Source organism: Schistocerca piceifrons, chromosome 7 (assembly GCF_021461385.2).
Source record: "Schistocerca piceifrons isolate TAMUIC-IGC-003096 chromosome 7, iqSchPice1.1, whole genome shotgun sequence".
NCBI classification, from domain to species: domain Eukaryota; kingdom Metazoa; phylum Arthropoda; class Insecta; order Orthoptera; family Acrididae; genus Schistocerca; species Schistocerca piceifrons.
Window position 1 is genome coordinate 504,399,093 of NC_060144.1, and position 23,186 is coordinate 504,422,278.

At 44.5% G+C, this 23,186-nt stretch overlaps 1 protein-coding gene across 1 annotated transcript in view; it reads left to right on the forward strand.

The window, feature by feature from the left end:
• Positions 1-23,186, forward strand: part of LOC124804965 (cyclic AMP response element-binding protein A-like) — a 676,877-nt gene that overhangs the window by 555,692 nt on the left and 97,999 nt on the right. The window contains exon 2 of the mRNA XM_047265356.1: positions 14,018-14,261. Within this exon, the coding sequence (XP_047121312.1) occupies positions 14,018-14,261 (244 nt within the window). The remainder of the gene's footprint in view (positions 1-14,017; positions 14,262-23,186) is intronic.

Genomic DNA, 23,186 nt, shown 5'->3' on the forward strand with positions numbered 1-23,186 from the left:
AGCCCTAGAAAATCCACGACACGGGCAAGTCACGAACTAAACATGTCTAAAACAACGGTATGGCGCGTTCTGAGTAAGCGTCTGCACATGAAGCCGTACAAACTGCAGTTATTGCAAGCATTGCGTCCTGACGACCACAACAAAAGGTTCGAATTTTCAACTGCAATTCTACAGGACATGGAAGAGGACAATTTTGCCGAACGATTAATTTTTTCAGATGAATCAACGTTTCACATTTCTGGTAAAGTTAATCGGCATAACGTACGAATTTGGGCGAGTGAAACTCCGAGGGACGTTATTCAACATGAAAGAGACTCACCAAAGGTTAACGTCTTTTGTGCAATTTCGGTAAACAAAGTTTATGGACCTTTCTTTTTCATGGAGAAAACTATCACAGGAACCATTTACCTGGACATGTTAGAAAACTGGCTATTTCCTCAACTTCAGGAAGATTCAAATCACTTCATCTTCATGCAAGATGGCGCCCCACCACACTTCTCTGAACCTGTACGACGGTACCTAAATAACACCATTCCAGGACGGTGGATTGGAAGAGCAGGAGCACAAGATCAATGTCATCGTCTGTGGCCTCCCAGGTCACCAGACCTTACTCCCTGCGATTTTTATTTGTGGGGGTACATAAAGGACTGTGTTTATGTCCCACCTATGCCCGCTACTCTTCAAGAGGTACGACATCGAATTGTTGCGGCCGTGAATTCGGTAACTAAAGACCAGTTGCGTCGTGTGTGGCAAGAAATGAGATACCGGTTTGATATTTGTCGTGTAACAAATGGTGCTCATATTGAGGTACAGTTTTGATATTTGTTGTGTAACATTTGGTACTCATATTGAGTGAAGGACCGTTGGAATTGTGTTTCTATCATTTGTAGTTTTTGAGAAATAAATGTTTGAAATCTGCTCTTTCTTTTTGAAACGCCCTGTATATTTAAGCGGCCGGTGTGGCCGTGCGGCTCTAGGCGCTTCAGTCTGGAACCGCGTGCCCGCTACAGTCATAGGTTCGAATCCTGCCTCGCGCATGGATGCGTGTAATGTCCTTAGCTTAGTTATGTTTAAGTAGTTCTAAGTTCTAGGGGACTGATGACCACAGATGTTAAGTTCCATAGTGCTCAGAGCCATTGATATACAGGGTGTTACAAAAAGGTACGGAAAACTTTCAGGAAACATTCCTCACACACAAAGAAAGAAAATATGTTATGTGGACATGTGTCCGGAAACGCTTACTTTCCATGTTAGAGCTCATTTTATTACTTCTCTTCAAGTCACATTAATCATGGAATGGAAACACACAGCAACAGAACGTACCAGCGTGACTTCAAACACTTTGTTACAGGAAATGTTGAAAATGTCCTCCGTTAGCGAGGATACATGCATCCACCCTCCGTCGCATGGAATCCCTGATGCGCTGATGCAGCCCTGGAGAATGGCGTATTGTATCACAGCCGTCCACAATACGAGCACGAAGAGTCTCTACATTTGGTACCGGGGTTGCGTAGACAAGAGCTTTCAAATGCCCCCATAAATGAAAGTCAAGAGGCTTGAGGTCAGGAGAGCGTGGAGGCCATGGAATTGGTCCGCCTCTACCAATCCATCGGTCACCGAATCTGTTGTTGAGAAGCGTTGTTGTACAGCAGCAACTTCTGTGACGCTGACATTAGGGTTATCGTCAACTGCACGAAGAATTGCCTCGTCCATTGCAGGTGTCCTTGTCGTTCTAGGTCTTCCCCAGTTGCGAGTCATAGGCTGGAATGTTCCGTGCTCCCTAAGACGACGATCAATTGCTTCGAACGTCTTCCTGTCGGGACACCTTCGTTCTGGAAATCTGTCTCAATACAAACGTACCGCGCCACGGCTATTGTCCCGTGCTAATCCATACATCAAATGGGCATCTGCCAACTCCGCATTTGTAAACATTGCACTGACTGCAAAACCACGTTCGTGATGAACACTAACCTGTTGATGCTACGTACTGATGTGCTTGATGCTAGTACTGTAGAGCAATGAGTCGCATGTCAACACAAGCACCGAAGTCAACATTACCTTCCTTCAATTGAGCCAACTGGCGGTGAATCGAGGAAGTACAGTACATACTGACGACACTAAAATGAGCTCTAACATGGAAATTAAGCGTTTCCGGACACATGTCCACATAACATCTTTTCTTTATTTGTGTGTGAGGAATGTTTCCTGAAAGTTTGGCCGTACCTTTTTGTAACACCCTGTATATTTAAGGAACTCGAAACAAGGCAGTGCGCAAAAATTATCAGTAAGTCCAAACAATAATATCTTGTTAACCATTCACCGTTAATCATTGTGTTCGTAATTACTGTCACAGAAGTCAGGAAATAAACCCACGAGTGAAGAAAACGATCTGTCGCAATATATGCGAATATCTCACAAGAGACATAGGTGTTGCTCACTTTACTGTCAGCCGCAGACTTCCTGACGTCAGATGTGCTATATACATGCTTTCTAATTAATGAGTTAATTAACAAGTGCTGCACATCAAAGGAAACATAAAAAATATATCAACAAAATTATAATACCAAGATTCAGAATCCAACAGTAATTTTGACATAATCTGTAACTGAAGTTAGCAATGGTTTAAAGTTTTAATGTTAATTAATTTGGAAGATAATTAGTTTCAAACAGTTCTAGACACCTTGCGGAAAAGCTGGAGATATATACTTCCAAAGTATAGGTGTTAATACGCCGAAATACGTCACCTACCGCTCACTAACTATACAACGTCGAATTGCATTCAATTAACAATATTTCACAATTAACGAAGTTTCTGAGTTAGCTAATTAGATCACTGCAACTACATTAGCAAGTAGTATGTAGTGAGCAATGAAATTCAATGGAACTAAGCTTATTTATGAATCTCATATTACTATGCACTGACTGGATACTAGGTATACTATAATGTTACCATTATCATAGTTTATAAAAAAAATGTAGAAAATCTAGGGAGGCCGAAAAACATAGCAGATGAGATTGGATACTCAAATTGCTTCGTCTAAGTGCACGTACGTACATCTGCGTTTCGCGGATGGACGTCTAGTGTGGAACTATTTCAATAGCCTATGGCGTATATGTAAAGTATTCTTACCGTGTGGACTCCCCCTGTGGACGCAAGACGTAACTCAGTGCTGCCGTAGTTGCTCGGCGCTCTGCTGTGTAAGGCTGTGTCTCGTATCTCTACGGGACACAGCAATCTCTCTCATGCTTCTACTACGGTGACATTGTATTTAGTAGGTTGGTGTATTGTCCAGTAGGCATGTCACAATAACTTAATTGTGAGTAACCAGACTGTTACTCCAAAGGTCAAGTGTTCGATCCATATCTCGCTCAGAGATTTTTTCCTGTGACTCATGACTTGTTTCACCTCTGTGTATGATTTGTTACCGGCCGAAGTGGCCGAGCGGTTCTAGGCGCTTCAGTCTGGAACCGCGCGACCGCTACGGTCGCACGTTCGAATCCTGCCTCGGGCATGGATGTGTGTGATGTCCTTAGGTTAGTTAGGTTTAAGTAGTTCTAAGTTCTAGGGGACTGATGACCTCAGATGATAAGTCCCATAGTGCTCAGAGCCATTTGAACCATTTTTTATGATTGGTTACTGTGAAAATATTGAGTTTTACGGTGGTTCAAAGTCCACGTTAAACTACAGGGTGAACAGTAATAAAACTGACAAACTGCAGGGACGGATTACGGACTGGGAATGGAGGGAACGCCGGCCGTGGTGGCCGAGCGGTTCTAGGCGCTCCAGTCCGGAACCGCGCTGCTGCTACGGTCGCAGGTTCGAATCCTGCCTCGGGCATGGTTGTTTTTGATGTCCTTAGGTTCAAGTAGTTCTAAGTCTAGGGGACTGATGACCTCAGAAGTTGAGTCCCATAGTGCTCAGAGCCATTTGAACCATTTGAATGGAGGGAAAGGGGTCCTTTGAACATGTGTCCGGATATGCATGGTTGCCTCGGTAGGAGGCGCTGACGAATGGAAGTTCCTCTGAGAACGAACCACGTGTTCCTTGTATGTTGCAGGCTGTGTGATTGACGTAGCTTACTGTAAACAGCAGAATGGTCCGATATTCATGTCGAGAATAAGCCGAAATGGTGTTTGTGAAAGGTCAAGTAGATGGAAACGGTCGAGAGTCAGTACGGCTATACTAAAACAAGTATCCTCACAGACGCCAACCACCTCGCACAACATTTCAAGCCCTTTCTGGACGTTCGGGTGATCACGGGTCCTTTCAGACGAACATGCAGGGAGGCCGAGGACTGTGAGTACACCAGATTTGGAGGACCAGGATCTACAGGATATTGAGATAAATCCTAGTGCAAGCTCTAGGTGAGTGGCCCGCCAGCATGGTCTGAGCCAAAGTACTATTACGTGCATCCTGCGTGACAACCGTTACTATCCCTACCACCTGCAACGAGTACAAGTGTTATCAACAGCGGATTTCCCTCTATGGGAAGTATTTAGTCGAAGGTGTTTGTACCAGATCATGACAATTTTGGGATTTGTGTCATCACTCCTCTTTACCGACGAAGCAGCCTTAACTAGAACTGACATCATTAATCTGCACAATAGTCATCTGTGGGCTATACAAATAATCCTCGGAGGGTGGTTGAGGTATCTCATCAGGATCAGTTCAGGATCAATGTGTGTGGGCCACATACACATGTGGCGACCACATACTTGGACCGGTTATTATTCCATAACGTCTTGACGGAGGAACGTACCTGGACTGCCTGTGGAATACGTCGCTTGGGCTGCTGGAGAATGTGCCTTTGGCAATACGACAGGTTATGTGACACCAGCCTGCTACCGCCTTACTTTTCGCCGACACCTCAACAGCATCTTCCCTGAACGTCGTATAGGACGAGGAGGCCCTGTAGCAAGGCCTGCTAGATCATCTGACTTAAACCCCATGGATTTTTACTTCTGGGGGCATCTGAAAAATGTTTCGTATGCTGAACCAGTTCCTGATGTGCAGAACCTTCAACAGTGCCGCGCCGAGTGGCCGCGCGGTTTGAGGCGTCATATCACGGGTTGCGCGGCCACTCCCGCCGGAGGTTCGAGTACTCACTCGGGCATGGATGTGTGTGTTGTTCTTAGCATAAGTTAGTTTAAGTAGTGTGTAAGTCTAGGGACCGATGACCTAAGCAGTTTGGTCCCTTAGGAATTCGCACACATTTGAACATTTTCGAACCCTTCAACGGCATGTTCACGACCCCTGTGGCGCTATTCGGAAAGAGGCCGTAACGCGCGGAAGGGTGCGGCAATCCAAGATGCGGCGTGTGAATGCGTGCATTGCGTCCCATTGAAGCCACTTTGAACATCTGTTGTGACGTGGATGCGTGCACGCTCATCGTCCATTTTCGGACACATGTTGATATGACCTTTTTTCCTTCATTTGCAGTTGGAATCCGTCCCTGCAGTTTGTCTGTGTTATTAATGTTCAGCCTGCATAGGTCCCGCTACAACTGGCTGGTTAGGACATTCCAACGTCAGAGTACAGTAACGGCTTGCCACCTCAAACAGTCTTCCGGCTGTGGACAGTTGTATCTCTTACCGCACTGTTTTCGTCTTGGTTATGTTGCTGGACACCTGAAGGAGGGATTGCAAAATCCCAATGTTGATAGTGGGATACGCAAATCGTGAATAAAAGGCAGATGAGTGAAAACGTGCACAGTGTATGACTAACAGAAAATAGTTGAAATACTCACCAGACCAAACTGTGTGATAGAGTCTACAAAGCTAGACTCTATAGTTTTTAGGCGAACTGAGAGAGAACGAATGACGTCTGCATCTGAGGGCCCTGAAAGTGATAACATCGAGCGACGTCGACTTTGGAATGTGATTAATTTCTCGCAGTGTTGGCATGCGTACCGAGACATCCGGGAGATGTAGTCGGCCTTCGGCTGAATTAATGTCGTAGGCGGATCTCACATCGCAACGTGCGCTTCTCCCGGAGCGTTAGGAAACACGTTTCCTGGAGTCCTGGGAAATGCCAGGTTGTCCGCAGGAGAGGACAGGTGAAGTTTGACAAGCTGTTTCCGACCAGGAGCCTGTACAGTGTACAGTGCTGCCCTGTCCAGGGTTGCGTTCTCGCTTGTGAACTCACAAGATGCCCCCCACAGAATGACTCTCCGATTTTCACCATACCTGTGTGTACCAGCCTGGTCATCGATGACCTAATGTTAAAAAATCGAAAAAAAATCACCTTTGAGGATTAGAAGATGTCCAAGCACTATTAAATATAAAGCTTTCGTAGATTATTAACGAATTCGCCGATTGTTCAGCACATGATGTAATCGTATGGTAATCATACTGTCGCTTGTTCGAATCCCGCGTTTAGCGTTCCTTGTGTTTCATTTTCTGTGAATTTCATAGTCATTAAAAATGAGAGTATTTATTGACAAATTATTTTTTTGTAAAGACAACATTTTTTACATTGAATTACTATTTGCATGAAAATGCAAGTAGTCCCAATAAATAATTATAATGTCGCACAAAATTGCGAAATCCATTTACAAAATCAAATACTATTTTATTTCTAAGGACTGAACAGTATTCTTCTTCTTCTTATTCTTGCGTTGAGGCCTGTTAGAGACCACATTCAAATTTCAGTTCTTTATCCTTTGTTGTTCTTTCTTTTTTCCAGTTATCTTGTATTGTTTGTTATGTTCCTTTTTCCTGTCTTCTGACCACTTTGTGCCAGTTTCCTTTACACTCTTGCCTTGGAGTTCTTCCAGTTTAAAACTTTTTCCCCTAAAAATGTATTTTAAAATACTACTTCTTCTCTTATCTTACTCCATACCAAGTCTTTCCCGACCGCTTGTTTTAGGTATTCTCAGTTATAACATCTTGTGTATCCTTTCCTCTAAAGTAGATTTTCTTGCTGTCTTTATTTCTCCAGTATCTGTTCCTAAATGTTTTGGACCACTTTTAATATTTGTCATCAATTTTGTTTTCTGTGTAGAGATTGTTATGCTTGCCATTTGGCTGTATATTCCAAAAGGTTGACTTGTATTGCTTCCTCAGTCATGCTTTCAGAACGTATGGCAAAATCATCGAAAAAGTTGGGCAGTTTATTATAACACCTTTGTTCTTTCTCCCTAGCACTAATGGTGATATTTTGGATTGTTTCAGCTTATCATTCCAAATTCTTACAATTTTATTCATGACTCAGTTGAAAAGAAGTGGATATAAACCGCCACCTTGCCTGACACCCTTATTTATTTTGAAACATTGAAATCTCTCACCCACACATTTTACGTTTGAAATTGTCTCTGTCAGAGTTTCACGAGTTATGTTTGCCAACTTAGTTTTAACCCCAAAATCACGAATTATTTTATCTAAGGTTCCCGTATCAACACAGTCAAAGGTTTTTTATATAAATAAATGTTGTAATTATGTCTTTGAAGTTTATTAATCTGCGACGAATTACGGATTTCAGGTCGAAAATGTGTTCTGAACGGGGTCTTCCGTTTCTGAACCTTGTTGTTCACCCCATTAATGTTTTCCCATTACAAAAAGGCATTTGTATCAGATTTTAATTTATTTTCTTACAACCACTAATAAGGATAAAAAATACGTTGTTTTCATTAACAATTGTGGTTCAATAAATGAGGAATTAAAAATAAAGAAAGGAAAAGAGAAAAGGCACGCTACTAGTGAAATTCCAAAATAGCAACATTGTACTTACAAAACGATTGCGCTACAGGCTGAGCTTCCGACTAATTCGTTAATAATCAACAAATGTTTTTTAATTAACAAGTGCTCGAAAATCTAACCTTCAATGTTGATTTTTCGAGTTTTTGAGAGAACTGCGTCTTACTGTTTTAGAAAATCGATATCCGGGCAACGACACGTAAATACGTGGGGTAAATCGGAGAAGGCTACAACGAACAAAGCTGTGACCAAATGAAGGGCACCGTAATTTTTCTTGTGTATCTCTACCTGACTGATATGTTACATGACCTCTTTTCCGTTTGACAATTACAAGTTGGCTCCAAGATCATGGCCTTGAAAATGGGCGCCATAGTGGTAATTCAGCCTCACAAGCTTTCCCCCTCTCCCATCTCATACAGTTTGGCTTTAAATTTCAGTTTAGCTACCTGTTTTTGTTATAGGAGGATGGACCATAGCCATGATCCTTTATAGATACGGCCTCGTATTTCAGTTTATTATTCGTGTTTCGCTCTGCTCCTTAACACATGTCGTTAAACCAAACATCGCAGTAGAGTAATGTGGGATCACTCACAAGGGAAACTCCCCTCTCACGCCCCTCAGATTTAGTGGTAAGATGGCTCAGTGAATAGCCCGTCAAAAACAGAACACAGATCAAGGATGAAAACAGAAGAAGGTGTACTGAACTGTGAAAAAAGAAAAAGTAGAAACAGCGAACAGTCCAGGCTCCAGATGTGCGACATCCAGGGAACTGCAAGAACCACCGTGTTGGACTGCAAAGCGGAAGATCCGTGTTCAAAGACCCCTCATGTGCCTTTTTTTTTGTTCACAAAATTATGGACTTTCTGTCCGGCCACTGATGTGTCTGTTCTCCTTTTGTAGTCTTGGAGTTGTCATACTACAAATTTGTTATAGAATATGAGTCATCTGGTAACAATATATTACCGTCGCTGCCTGGACCTCTCACAGAAATGAAAACAACAAATAAACGGGTGTGAACTATGTTACAACAAAGGAATTCAAGAGTCAAATCCTCCAAAACGGAACTCAAGATTCATAACGTGTGGTACTTGTATAGAACAGATCGGAGGTACGTACGTCTGGTCTCATTTCTCACTGTTGCAAACCGGACGCCGCACCACGACACATACACAAATTTGAACATAGCGAACAGACACGTCAGTGACAGGACGGAAATTTCATAATTTTGTGAACAAAAAAATAAAAAAATCACGAGAGCGATTTGAACGCGGATCCCTCCTTCGCAATCTAACACCGTGACCACGTAACAACGACCCAGCGGCTATTCAAATTCACTCGACGTTGCACATCTTGAGTGTGGACCGTTCACTGTTTCTATTTTGCTTCTTTTTTCACAGTTCAGTACACCTTCTTCCTGTTTTCATGCTTGATCTGTGTTCAGTTTTTGACGCGCAATCCACTGAGCCATCTTATCACTAAATCTGAGGGGAGTAAGAGGGGAGTTTACCTTTTGTCGGTAGAATGGCCATATAGAAATACGACAAGAAAATAAATCGTCGTTTTCTGTTGACTCAGCGTGTCATTTGAAACACGTGTGAGCAGTATTTGTTTGTACTGGCCATATATACATGTTGCAAAACAGAAAATTATCCTGACGAGTCTTAGAAAAGAAAGCTAGTGTATGGTCCAATACACGTCTCAGCTACTGTACTCTTTCCACTTACAGTTAGTTCTCCAGCCCTAAGACCACATTTATTGAACATTATGCTTCGTGCAGTTTGTCACGAAGAGGAGCCACGAGTGCTATCTACGAAAGGGACGGTGGGTAACAGCGCTTTCACTTCCTGTGCGTGGCTTTACTAATCTAATCGCGGAGGACTCCTGTTTTCCTCCAGTATACATTCTGCCGTTCCCCGCTCCACCACAACTTCACCGTGTACACTGTGCGTATGTGAATGGAGGCGGGGGAGGGGGGAGGGGGAATGGGAGGAGATAATAGTGACGAAATGTGAGAGATCGTCCCAGGTCGGTAGAGGTCTCTGTATCACATTCGCACTGTTTGCTAAGGATGGGTGGTATTAAATATAACCGTTAAAACAACACTATTTCTCAGTCGTACCTATTGAGCAAATAATACGTTCCATGTTTGACCCTACGTGACTTATAGTAGGGTAGGATTCACCAAAAGGAAATCGAGTTTTCACCGCTCATCACATGCTGTTCAAATTTTAATATTCAGACACAGATCAATACCATTCGTGCGTTGCCACTGGGACAGGTAGCCTCAGATTTTAGTTTCGGAACCTATTATGCACTTATAGTTGCCTGCATCTGCAAAGCAAAGTGAAGTATAGAAATTTATCATTTAATTTTATGTATATTAGCCCGTGATTGTCAATCGGAAGTAAGTTTCTATTTATTTATGGAAATATTTTTTCCGTAGGAGACGGAAGTAACAACTGTGCACCGTGCGATATTTTTGGTCAAACATTGTTTCAAAACGTCTGTGAGTATCCTGGGAAAATACCTGCAACGAAGGCACCCAACAGTAAGAGTTATCCATTCACAGCGTGCTACAGCAGTTTTGCAAACTGTATCGCTGTTTCAATGTAACGTACCACATAATTAACGGGTTTCTGGGACCCATTGCCTGGTTGCCACTGGATCGTTGTAACCTGTTACTGCTTATCAATAGCTTAGCGGCCCATCAGTACTGTTTATGACCCGGGGCGGAAGGTACGTAGAGCACAGTTCTTGAAATGTGGGGAGGGGAGAGACACAGTAAGGTGTTGCACCTACCGATACTTGTTCGACTTTAATCGATGATGTGACGTCATCATACGGGCACACACAAAATAAGACAGAAGACCACCAATAATTAATTTGCTTCACTATTTCTTTTTTGGGATGTACGTTGTGCTAACGGGTCTGTACCTTTCCAGAGATCTAGTTTCTCTTGTAAGGTGACAGTTTGGTTGGGTCTTGGCGATACAAGCGCAATTTCACTACAAGCTTGAAGAATAAGTCTTCTGAGGTCCGTTAAATTTCACAGCTTCTTGCTACTGCCTTGCCCTTCAACATGCAGTGGTTCATGCTAGATGGAGCAAGGCCACATACTGCAAACACTGTGTTGGAGTTTTTACATGAGCATTTCGACATGCGGATCATTTCACTCAGGTTTCCAGGTCGCTTCAATGACGGACAAAATTGGCCCCCCAATAGTCCAGACCTCAATCCATGTGACTTTTTTCTTTGGGCGTACCTAAATGAAAAAATTTTCCCGAAACGTCCACGTAATTTAATGGAGCTCAGAAGACTTATTCTTCAAGCTTGCAGTGAAATTACGGAAGACATGTGCCGTAGGGTAATCACTAACTTCAGTGTTCGTTTGAAGGAAGTTAGGAAACGAAATGGTGGACATATTGAGCATGTTCAAATGGTTCAAATGGCTCTGAGCACTATGGGGCTTAACATCTGAGGTCATCAATCCCCTAGAACTTACAACTTCTTAAACCTAACTAACCTAAGGACATCACACACATCCATGCCCGAGGCAGGATTCGAACCTGCAACCGTAGCAGTCGCGCGGTTCCGGACTGAAGCGCCTAGAACCGCTCGGCCACCGCGGCCGGCTATTGAGCATGTGCTGAGTTAGAACAAATCTCCATGGACGGCTCTTCATTGTCGTATATGTTACTTTCAGATTGTATTGATAATAAAGTTTATATTCAAAAACAAAATGGTAACACATTTCGTGCGCCACCCTGTATGTTGATTAACCATCTAAACAATTCCACCACCTGCAGGTTGTTCAAAACATCATCACACTGTAGGCCTGTCCACCGAAAACACGGAGCCTGCGCTTTCACAATTGTTAACGGTAGCTGCTTATCGCGGGTCGTTATATCTGAGTGGACATACTTTCTCCTACTCACCGGCACGGCACCGCAAGTTGAGTCGTGACCAGAAACTCTGCCAGTGACACGGACAAGTAGTTGTATAAACCCCCCCCCCCCCTTCCGTTTCCACACACACATACGTACACATACACTGTCGCGCAGTGTAGCCGTGCGGTCTGAGGCGCCTTGCCAAGGTTCGCGCGGCTCTCCCCGTCGGAGGTTCGAGTCCTCCCTTGGGCATGGGTGTGTGTGTTGTCCTTACTGTAAGTTAGTTTAAGTTAGATTAAGTTGTGTGTAAGCCTAGGGACGGATAACCTCAGCAGTTTGGTCTTATAGAACTTGCAAAAAATTTCCAATTACACACATTCACTATTTTTCATTGTTACTGACGTGATCGTACGGCTTAACGCACAGTATGCTACTTACTTGACGAGAGGGGATAGCGGACCGCATTACCGACGGCAGGTTTGCTATTGGATAGGCCTGTAAGCTCTAGCGTTTCCCTTTTTTTTTTTTTTTTTTTTTTTGACGTTTAAATTTCCACAAAAACAAACAGGGAATGAACAATAAATCAGCCAATAATTCTGCTAGCAGAATATGGAATCGGTCGGTTCGGGAGGGTAATACGGAACTCCGTGCTGGATCCCAACGGCGTCGTATCACTAGCAGTCGAGATGACAGGCATCTTATCCGCATGGCTGTAACGGATCGTGCAGCCACGTCTCGATAGCTGAGTCAACAGATGGGGACGTTTGCAAGACAACAACCATCTGCACGAACAGTTCGACGACGTTTGCAGCAGCACGGACTATCAGCTCGGAGACCGTGGCTGTGGTTACTCTTGACGCTGCATCACAGACAGGAGCGCCTGCGATGGTGTACTCGCCGGCTGGTGTGGCCGAGCGGTTCTAGGCGCTACAGTCCGGAACCGCGCGACTGCTACGGTCGCAGGTTCGAATCCTGCCTCAGGCATGGATATGTGTGATGTCCTTAGGTTAGTTAGGTTTAAGAAGTTCTAAGTTCTAGGGGACTGATGATCTCAGCAGTTAAGTCCCATAGTGTTCAGAGCCATTTGAACCATTTTTTGAAGGGTACAGCCACGGGTCGTAACACATCTGAAATGTAACGTCAACTGTTCAAAGTGCCGTCAATGCGAACAAGAGGTGACCGAGACGTGTAACCAATGGAACCCCATACCATCACGCACGGTGATACGCCAGTATGGCGCTGACGAATAGAAGCTTCCAATGTGCGTTCACCGCGATGTAGCCAAACACGGATGCGACCATCATGATGCTGTAAAGAGAACCTGGATTCATCCGAAAAATGACGTTTTGCCATCTGTACACCCAGGTTTGTCGTTGAGTACACCATCAAAATGGTTCAAGTGGCTCTGAGCACTATGGGACTTAACAGCTGAGGTCATCGGTGCCCTAGAACTTAGAACTACTTAAAGCTATCTAAACTAAGGACATCACACACATCCATGCCCGAGGTAGGATTGGAACCTGTGACCGTAGCGGTCGCGCAGCTCCAGACTGTAGCGCCTAGAACCGCTCGGCCACACCAGCCGGCGAGTACACCATCGCAGGCGCTCCTGTCTGTGATGCAGCGTCAAGAGTAACCACAGCCACGGTCTCCTAGCTGATAGTCCGTGCTGCTGCAAACATCGTCGAACTGTTCGTGCAGATGGTTGTTGTCTTGCAAACGTCCCCATACGTTGACTCAGGGATCGAGACGTGGCTGCACGATCCCTTACAGCCATGCGGATAAGATGCCTGTCATCTCGACTGCTAGTGATACGACGCCGTTGGGATCCAGCACGGCGTTCCGTGTTACCCTCCCGAACCGACCGATTCCATATTCTGCTAGCAGTCATTGGGTCTCGACCAACGCGAGCAGCAGTGTCGCGATACGATAAACCGCAATCGCGATAGGCCACAATCCAGCCTTTATCAAAGTCGGAAACGTGATGGTACGCATTTCTCCTCCTTACACGAGGCATCACAACAATGTTTCACCAGGCAACGCCGGTCAACTGCTGTTGGTGTATGGGAAATCGGTTGGAAACTTTTCTCACGTCAGCACGTTGTAGGTGTCGCCACCGGCGCCAACCTTGTGTGAATGCTCTGAAAAGCTAATCAACTGCTGTTGGTGTATGGGAAATCGGTTGGAAACTTTTCTCACGTCAGCACGTTGTAGGTGTCGCCACCGGCGCCAACCTTGTGTGAATGCTCTGAAAAGCTAATCATTTGCATATCACAGCATCTTCTTCCTGTCGGTTAAATTTCGCGTCTGTAGCACGTCATCTTGGTGGTGTAGCAGTTTTAGTGTCCAGTAGTGTACATATGTTATACAGTGTTTTCGCAACAGCCGCAGCTGTTCCCCTGCTCGCGACGTGAGCCGGCGGCCGCGTGTTGCAGGGCATGGACGTGTTCCGGGACGCGGACGACCCGGACTGGGGCTGCGGGCTGCTGGACGCCCGGCCGCACGTCGTGCTGTACGACCGCCTCATGACGGACGCCGCGCTCGGCGCCGCGGGCGCGCCCATCAAGAGCGAGCACTCCTACAGCCTCGCCTCCGACGGCGACCACGACCACGACCACGACGCCGCGGACGCCGACTCGCCGCCGGACTCGCCCCTCAGCCTCGACCGCGTCATGGACGGTGAGTGCCGCCGCCGCCGCCGCTTGTAACCTCCCCCTCACTTATCGACCTTAATGACAGTGAAAAATTAAACCGCGTACACCTAGTGGAAATTTGGGAAAAGCAATCGTCACCGAAGTTAACCTGTCGGTAAAGTGGGAGTAAAGGGTTACATCCAAATGAAAGGAAAAATGCAAATGAAATTGGTGGAAATTAATTTTGAAAAGGGGTAAAGTTAATAAAGAAAGTAAATGTCCGGTCGTTACGTTAACAATTAATTGGCGTTAATTAGATATTTGAGATTTGGGGAAAATTACGGTCGTCAGTCCCATGGACAACTACTATAATAACTGAAAATGAAAGATTAATGCATATATATTTAGCACTAAAAGCGTGGCAACTGAAGGTTGACGCGTGTTGTGTGAAAACTGAATGTTTGTCAGAAGTAATAAAATTCGCTACACTCTGACTTAATTTAGCAAAAGAATTAATAAAACCGGAAAATTGAAGATCAGTTTAGTGACTGAAATTAATAGTAAACTTTGTTTCTAAAGCACTACGAAATTCAGTAAAATAAGGTTAGTCTTGGGCTACCTCAACAATCATTTCAAAAGCTACTTGAATCTACGCAATTTAGAAATAAGAGGGTTAACTTTGAACTTGAATTAAATGATTCTGAACAATTAACAATAGTAAAATTTAGTACATACCAAGCTGAGCTGCAGTCACAGGTAAGCTAAAATATGGTGACAAAACTCGCACTCTTAATTTCTGCTTGTGTAATCTAAATATTGTAGCCAGCTATGAATACTTCAACTGAACTTTAAAATTAAAGCAGTGAAATGGAATGATATTACTTTAATGCTGGCGTTTGAATTTCAACGTCACTCGGGTTCATTCCGGAAAAGGAAGGGACCCTGCTTGGTAATGCAATTGGGACAATGAGCAACAAAGGTTCACGCTATGTTGCTGTAATTTAGTGAGAAAAATTTAACAGTTTGAAAAGCTGAGGTCTGACATACAGTTATAAAACTTTACGTGCTTCCAGTCTTCCTTGTTGGTTGATTGAAGGTTTGAAGTCGTCGATCGAGGATGTGGCGACAGTCACTCATTCTCAGCCGTCGCTGTTGCAGAAACTGGACGTTGGCGCGTCTTCTCCTCGACACGGTCACCAGGCGAAACGGGCTCTTGATGTGTGCCAGCTAACGCTTCCCGTCCGCGACACCATGTCAGAAACTAACACAGCAAGTCGAGGGCAATTACATGCTGCCAAACCGCGAAAGCGCAGCAACTCGCGGGAGCGTCACACAACACACCTGCTCCACCGTCCTACTCCAGCCAGAGCCCCCCCCCCCCCCCCCCCTCTGCCCGCGCTCCATGCGGCAAAGTTAAGACTACCAAAGATCCTAAACACTTTGGTTCTCCACACGACCTATCGATGTAATCGTTCGATAGCATAGTTTTCCCTAGGTAAGACCCAGCGTAAAAATACAAATAATATTTACATAAAATAAATGGAAATGTCGTGTGGCTAGGGCCTCCCGTCGGGTAGACCGTTTACATAACAAACCAATTATACATCGACATAAATGCGTAAATACATACAGGGTGTTTCAAAAATGACCGGTATATTTGAAGCGGCAATAAAAACTAAACGAGCAGCGATAGAAATACACCGTTTGTTGCAATATGCTTGGGACAACAGTACATTTTCAGGCAGACAAACTTTCGAAATTACAGTAGTTACAATTTTCAACAACAGATGGCGCTGCGGTCTGGGAAACTCTATAGCACGATATTTTCCACATATCCACCATGCGTAGCAATAATATGGCGTAGTCTCTGAATGAAATTACCCGAAACCTTTGACAACGTGTCTGGCGGAATGGCTTCACATGCAGATGAGATGTACTGCTTCAGCTGTTCAATTGTTTCTGGATTCTGGCGGTACACCTGGTCTTTCAAGTGTCCCCACAGAAAGAAGTCACAGGGGTTCATGTCTGGCGAATAGGGAGGCCAATCCACGCCGCCTCCTGTATGTTTCGGATAGCCCAAAGCAATCACACGATCATCGAAATATTCATTCAGGAAATTAAAGACGTCGGCCGTGCGATGTGGCCGGGCACCATCTTGCATAAACCACGAGGTGTTCGCAGTGTCGTGTAAGGCAGTTTGTACCGCCACAAATTCACGAAGAATATCCAGATAGCGTGATGCAGTAATCGTTTCGGATCTGAAAAATGGGCCAATGATTCCTTTGGAAGAAATGGCGGCCCAGACCAGTACTTTTTGAGGATGCAGGGACGATGGGACTGCAACGTGGGGCTTTTCGGTTCCCCATATGCGCCAGTTCTGTTTATTGATGAAGCCGTCCAGGTAAAAATAAGCTTCGTCAGTAAACCAAATGCTGCCCACATGCATATCGCCGTCATCAATCCTGTGCACTATATCGTTAGCGAATGTCTCTCGTGCAGCAATCGTAGCGGCGCTGAGGGGTTGCCGCGTTTGAATTTTGTATGGATAGAGGTGTAAACTCTGGCGCATGAGACGATACGTGGACGTTGGCGTCATTTGGACCGCAGCTGCAACACGGCGAACGGAAACCCGAGGCCGCTGTTGGATCACCTGCTGCACTAGCTGCGCGTTGCCCTCTGTGGTTGCCGTACGCGGTCGCCCTACCTTTCCAGCACGTTCATCCATCACGTTCCCAGTCCGTTGAAATATTTCAAACAGATCCTTTATTGTATCGCTTTTCGGTCCTTTGGTTACATTAAACCTCCGTTGAAAACTTCGTCTTGTTGCAACAACACTGTGTTCTAGGCGGTGGAATTCCAACACCAGAAAAATCCTCTGTTCTAAGGAATAAACCATGTTGTCTACAGCACACTTGCACGTTGTGAACAGCACACGCTTACAGCAGAAAGACGACGTACAGAATGGCGCACCCACAGACTGCGTTGTCTTCTATATCTTTCACATCACTTGCAGCGCCATCTGTTGTTGAAAATTGTAACTACTGTAATTTCGAAAGTTTGTCCGCCTGAAAATGTACTGTTGTCCCAAGCATATTGCAACAAACGGTGTATTTCTATCGCTGCTCGTTTAGTTTTTATTGCCGTTTCAAAGATACCGGTCATTTTTGAAACACCCTGTATATACAAATAGTAAAACAATTACAATATATAAATGTCATACCTTCAGGTAACAAAATAAGGAAAAAAAATTTATAGTACTATAGATGGAAATAGGAGGATATGCATTTCCGGCGTGACACGCTGCGCCTCTGCTCTCGGCTACAGCTGTTCTCCGCACTGACAACCACGTGCTCGATACCGCGTTTAGAATGCAGCAGCGACTCTGCACGGTGTGTGTGTTCAAGTCATCAGCAGTTCCCCAGACACACAGTGATTGATATGGTTGGGATCAGGATACAGGGGCTGCTGGAGTGGAAGACTGAGCAACAAATTGAGGATAGAATATAAAATTTAATTACGCAAGAAAATTCGTGCAAGGTACTGGTAACAACATATTGACATATAACTTGTTCAATTTAAATGTACATCAGCTGATTTAACATGAATCATCAACAAGTTATCTAACATCAAACAATCTGCGAATATGGGATTTAAACCTTTCCCAAAATTTTAATGCTTGTAAAATGTTATTACGACACACAAAAGCCGGCCGGGGTGGCCGAGCGGTTCTAGGCGCTACAGTCTGGAACCGCGCGACCGCTATGGTCGCAGGTTCGAATCCTACCTCGGGCATGGATGTGTGTGATGTCCTTAGGTTAGTTAGGTTTAAGTAGTTCTAAGTTCTAGGGGACTGATGACCTCAGAAGATAAGTCCCATAGTGCTCAGAGCCATTTGAACCATTTGAAACACAAAAAATTACCAAACTGGTCACTGTATTTAAGCCTTACATAACCTAATGGGCACAATAGCTTACAGGAAATAATATCACAGACGTATAGCAATATCTGTCCACTACAGCACTGTCTTACGTGACCTTGTGTGCCACAATGATTCACAGAACCAACTCGTATAGTTAAATGGTAAATATTACCCACAATGCCGCTTGCGTCATAATCTTACGTAGCACACCGATTTACCAAGACAGTGCAATTAATGCCAAGTACAGTCTGGTCCAGAATAACGAGCGCCCTACCACTGCTTAACTTACTCAGAATCAGTAATGAACTGTTTTACAAGGCAAGCACATTCAGTTCAGACAAGTTAAAAAGACAGTGCCTCCATTTGAATTTTACCACATAAATCCATCAATAGTCGTAGGCCAGACGGTGATTCGAAAAGAATTGATAGCAAGTTACCGCACTGTTGGCGGTTGGCAGTAAACCCCCGGCGTGCGATAGATGTGTGGGCCAGAAACCGCGTTGCAACAGGAGCCGTTAACAACAGCACCCACAGAACTCTTCCTAAAACCACACCGTGAAATGACGTCAAAGGGGTTTCCAAAACAGTTTAACACTCAACAGTAGTGAGTAAGAGAAAAGGACAAAAAAACAAACACACACGGCACTTACAATTAGCCTTGAATTATTCCTAGCTGTGCTTAAGATTGAATTAATTTTAATCCAACAGGTAAACGGTGGTGCCACAGTAGACTTAAACTTTACTTGACTAGAGTGACAATTTGGGTGTCCCTTAATCGACATAAGTTCAGTGACAAACTGAAGTGCCATTTAAAGACACTCAAGTAAGGGTATTGTGAAACACTTCATCAACAATTTAAGCAAACACGCCCCCATAGGCACTCCAGTTCATACGTAAATCAACCAGGGCACAAGTCAGAACTTCGACACGCGACGTGGGAACACTCACTGCTCAGCAGCACAAGCCAGAATACGACAGAAAGAAGTCTCGCTGTAACTTCACCAGGGGTCGGCAGAAGCGTCCGATCCCACGCGTCGGCTTTGACCCGTGACGTAAGGGTGCTGTCGTGTGTGACGTCATGGCGGCGCGGAGTTTGGTTTGAGTGTGGCTGTCTCCAGTTCTGTTTTATCTTATTTTATTTACTTTTCTGATCTGTTTGTTCTATCTCGTGAGATTTTTTTAAATTTAAAGACACTTATTACTTATTTTAATTATCTGTTTCCTCCAATTTCTGTTTTAGTTTATTATATTTATCTTTCTGATCTGTTCGTTCTATCCCGTGAGATTTTTTTTTTAAAGACAAAAAACACTAATCAGCTACTGAAGCATCTTTATCTTCTATGGGTTGCAGGGGTTACGACCCCTGGGGAGGTGGGTGGGTATTCATGCATGGCTGTCTTCACTTACACGTTGTAGTTACGCAAGGCGTCTAAATTTGTTTATATTTAGTTTGCCCCCCACCCAAAACACCCCATTTCCCGCGCTTGTCCCGTTAGTGTCATTAGGCTTCTTGTGGAAAGTGTGTGTGTTTGTTTTTGTTTCCGCCATATTTCTGACGTCACGGGTCAAAGCAGACGGGCGGGATCGGACGCTTCCGTGTTTCCCTTCACCAGATGAAGATGCACCAAACTAACGGCTCACCTTTAACAATATTAACCAAATGCCGCTAATAAGGTGATGGCCAGAATAACACCAGCCCGTAGCCACAGCGTGAGGAATGTTGACCTCGTAAACAGAACGAACGACAGCGAGTCACTGCAGCACATCCAGTCCCACTGCTCTGCCGGCCCCAATGCAACTGCCACACTCACCCACTTGCCGACGCGACATCCGCGATCTTCCGGCGTCGCTCCGCCCAGCCCCGCTCGTCTCTCTCTGCCCGAGACTCCCTTTCGGCTTCCCGCACGGAATCCCAGAGGTCGCACCAACTCGCGCACCGCAAAGCGAATCGAAAGAGATCGAACACACTACACCGGGACAATCAAATCGCAGGAGCACACAGCACAGTGATCAGCCACAACATTATGACCACCTACCTGATAGCCGGTATGTCCACCTTTAGCACGAAGAACAGCGGCGCCGCGTCATGGCATGGAAGCAATGAGGTCTTGGTAGGTCACTGGAGGGAGTTGCCACCACATCTGCTCACACAAGTCACCTAACACCCGTATATTCCGGTGAGGGAGCCGATGAGCTCTGACGCCACGTTTAGTCACATCGCAGACGTGTTCGTTCTCGTTCACATCTGGCCAGTTGGTGACCAGCGTATCAATTGGAGCTCGCCACTGATTAGATTAGATTAGTACTTGTTCCATAGATCATGAATACGACACTTCGTAATGATGTGGAACGTGTCAGGTTAATAAAAGGTGTCTATATAAGATATTACATTACACAAAATATTACATGACACTTAATATTTTCAATTTTTTGTGGGGGTTGGGGAAATTACTCACTTTTTTACCCAAAAATTCATCTAATGAGTAGAAGGAATTCCAATTAAGAAATTCTTTTAATTTCCTTTTAAATGCTATATGCCTATCTGTCAGACTTTTGATGCTATTAGGCAAGTGACCAACGACTTTTGTGGCAGCATAATTTACCCCCTTCTGAGCCAAAGTTAGATTTCACCTTGAGTAGTGAAGATCACCCTTTCTCCTAGTGTTGTAGCCATGTACACTGCTATTACTTGTGAATTCGTTCGGATTGTTAATAACAAATTTCATAAGTGAATATATATATTGTGAGGCTACAGTGAAGATCCCTAGCTCTTTAAATAAGTGTCTCGAGGATGAACTTGGATGAGCTCCAGCAATTATTCTGATTACACGCTTTTGTGCAATGAACACTCTTTTACTCAATGATGTATTACCCGAGAATATGATGCCATATGAAAGCAGAGAATGAAAATAGGCGTGGTAAGCTAATTTACTGAGATGTATATCGCCAATATTTGCAATGACGCTAATAGCATAAGTAGCTGAACTCACACGTTTCAGCAGATACTCAGTGTGTTTTTTCCATTTCAACTCCTCATCAATGCATAGAACTAGAAATTTTAAATATTCTACCTTAGCTACAGATTTCTGATCGAAGTCTATATTTATTAATGGTGTCATTCCATTTATTGTGTGGAACTGTATTACTGTGTTTTGTCAAAGTTTAATGAGAGCCCATTTGCAGAGAACCACTTAATGATTTTCTGAAAAACATCGTTTACAATTTCACCAGTTAATTCTTGTCTGTTGGGTGTGATAGCTATACTTGTATCATCGACAAGAAGTACCAGCTTTGCATCTTCGTGAATATAGTGTTCTTCGAACCACTCTATCACCCTCCTGGCCTTGTCACATGACGCATTATCTTACTGGAAAATGCCATTGCCGTCAGGAAACACGACCGCTATGAAGGAGTGTACTTGGTCTCCAGCATGTGTACCGTACTCCTTGGCCGTCATGTTTCCTTGCAAGAGCTCCATCGGACTCATGGGTGTCCACGTAAATGTTCCCCAAAACATAATGGACCCAGCTTGTCTCTGTCCCGCAGCACAGGCGACAAGGAGCCGTTCCCCTGGGAGACGATGGATTTGTGCCCTCCTATCGCCGTGATGAAGAAGGTATCGGAATTCATCAGATCATGCAACGCTCTGCCACTGTGCCAACGTCCAGTGCCGAAGGTCACGTGCCAATTCCTGTCGTAGTTGCCGATGCCGTAGTGTTAACATTCGCATATGCATGGGTCGTCGGCGGCGGACTCCCAACGCTAGGAGTTTTCGATGCACTGTGTTTTCAAACATACTTGTACTCTGCCCAGTATTAAAGGCTGATTTTAGTTCCGCCACAGTTCGCAGCCTGTCTGCCCAGCCTACATCGTCCGTCATCTGTAATGATGGGTGGCCGCCCAACCCTACGACGTCTGGGCGTGGCCTCACCTTGGTTTCGACACTTGTTGAAGTTACTCACCATAGCACTTCTCGAACATTCGACAAGTGGTGCAAAATGCTCGTGCCAAGTCTGCGCGTTATCACAATCTGCCCTGGACTAAATTCGGATAGATCGCGCACCTATTCTCTTTATGTTACACTGAATGAACTTAAGTGTGTTAATCAAAAGTGAATAAATACACGTGTGGGACTCTGAGTTTAAAATACGAAATTATGCTTACTATGTAACCCAAAAGCACTGAAAATGTACTCATATACTCGCCCTGTTCCCTTACCAAACATGCAAAAAATAGGATAAAAAAATTAAATAAATATCATTCTCTGGCATTAAAAATATATTTTCCACAAGTATGTGATATCAATGTCGTTAAATAACAAGTATGCAAGCACTCAGTTACTCGGAATTCACTGATGCGCCACACTTATGCAACTCGTGTATTATTGTAAACAAACCAGCCGCAAATACGTGTTCACCAGCTGTGAGATTCGACTAACCAGGCCGCGATCCTCAGCCAACGGCGGGTTGCAAAGATGTTCGTGTCCCAAACTTATTTATTACGTGAGAAACTAGAAGCTACTAAATATGACAAGTGACAGCAGGTGTGACTATTATTTCAGTAAGCAGTAGGGTGCAGGAAGGGATCCGGGGCATGCACTACATTTATATGGTACCACTGTTGCAATGGCCATATTGACATAAACCGACAAATTATTATTTTACAACCGGAACAACACTCTATTTAAAGAGAAATCAAAGTACTACATTACTGTAGCAATTGAGAGTCTGACTGTAATTAGCAGCCTTTTTCATATATCTCCGCCTTGGCTGCGGCTCATCTCGTTACAGGTTTTCGAGACACTGTGGCGACGTCGACGCGCGATGCTAATACGGGATTCTCCGTTGGAAATAATGTCTCCAGATCATTTATCCATCTGCTGCAGCCTTTAGTACTGTAGCAGCTGTCGTCGCGACCTTGATGTCGTGGAACTGCAGTTCCAGCATGTGCACAATTTGAGTTTCGCGGCACTGACGTATTTACGGAGTGTATTCGTCTATACGATGTTCTATTCCGTGGCTCCCGCGAAACACTCTTAGTTCAGTGACTGAT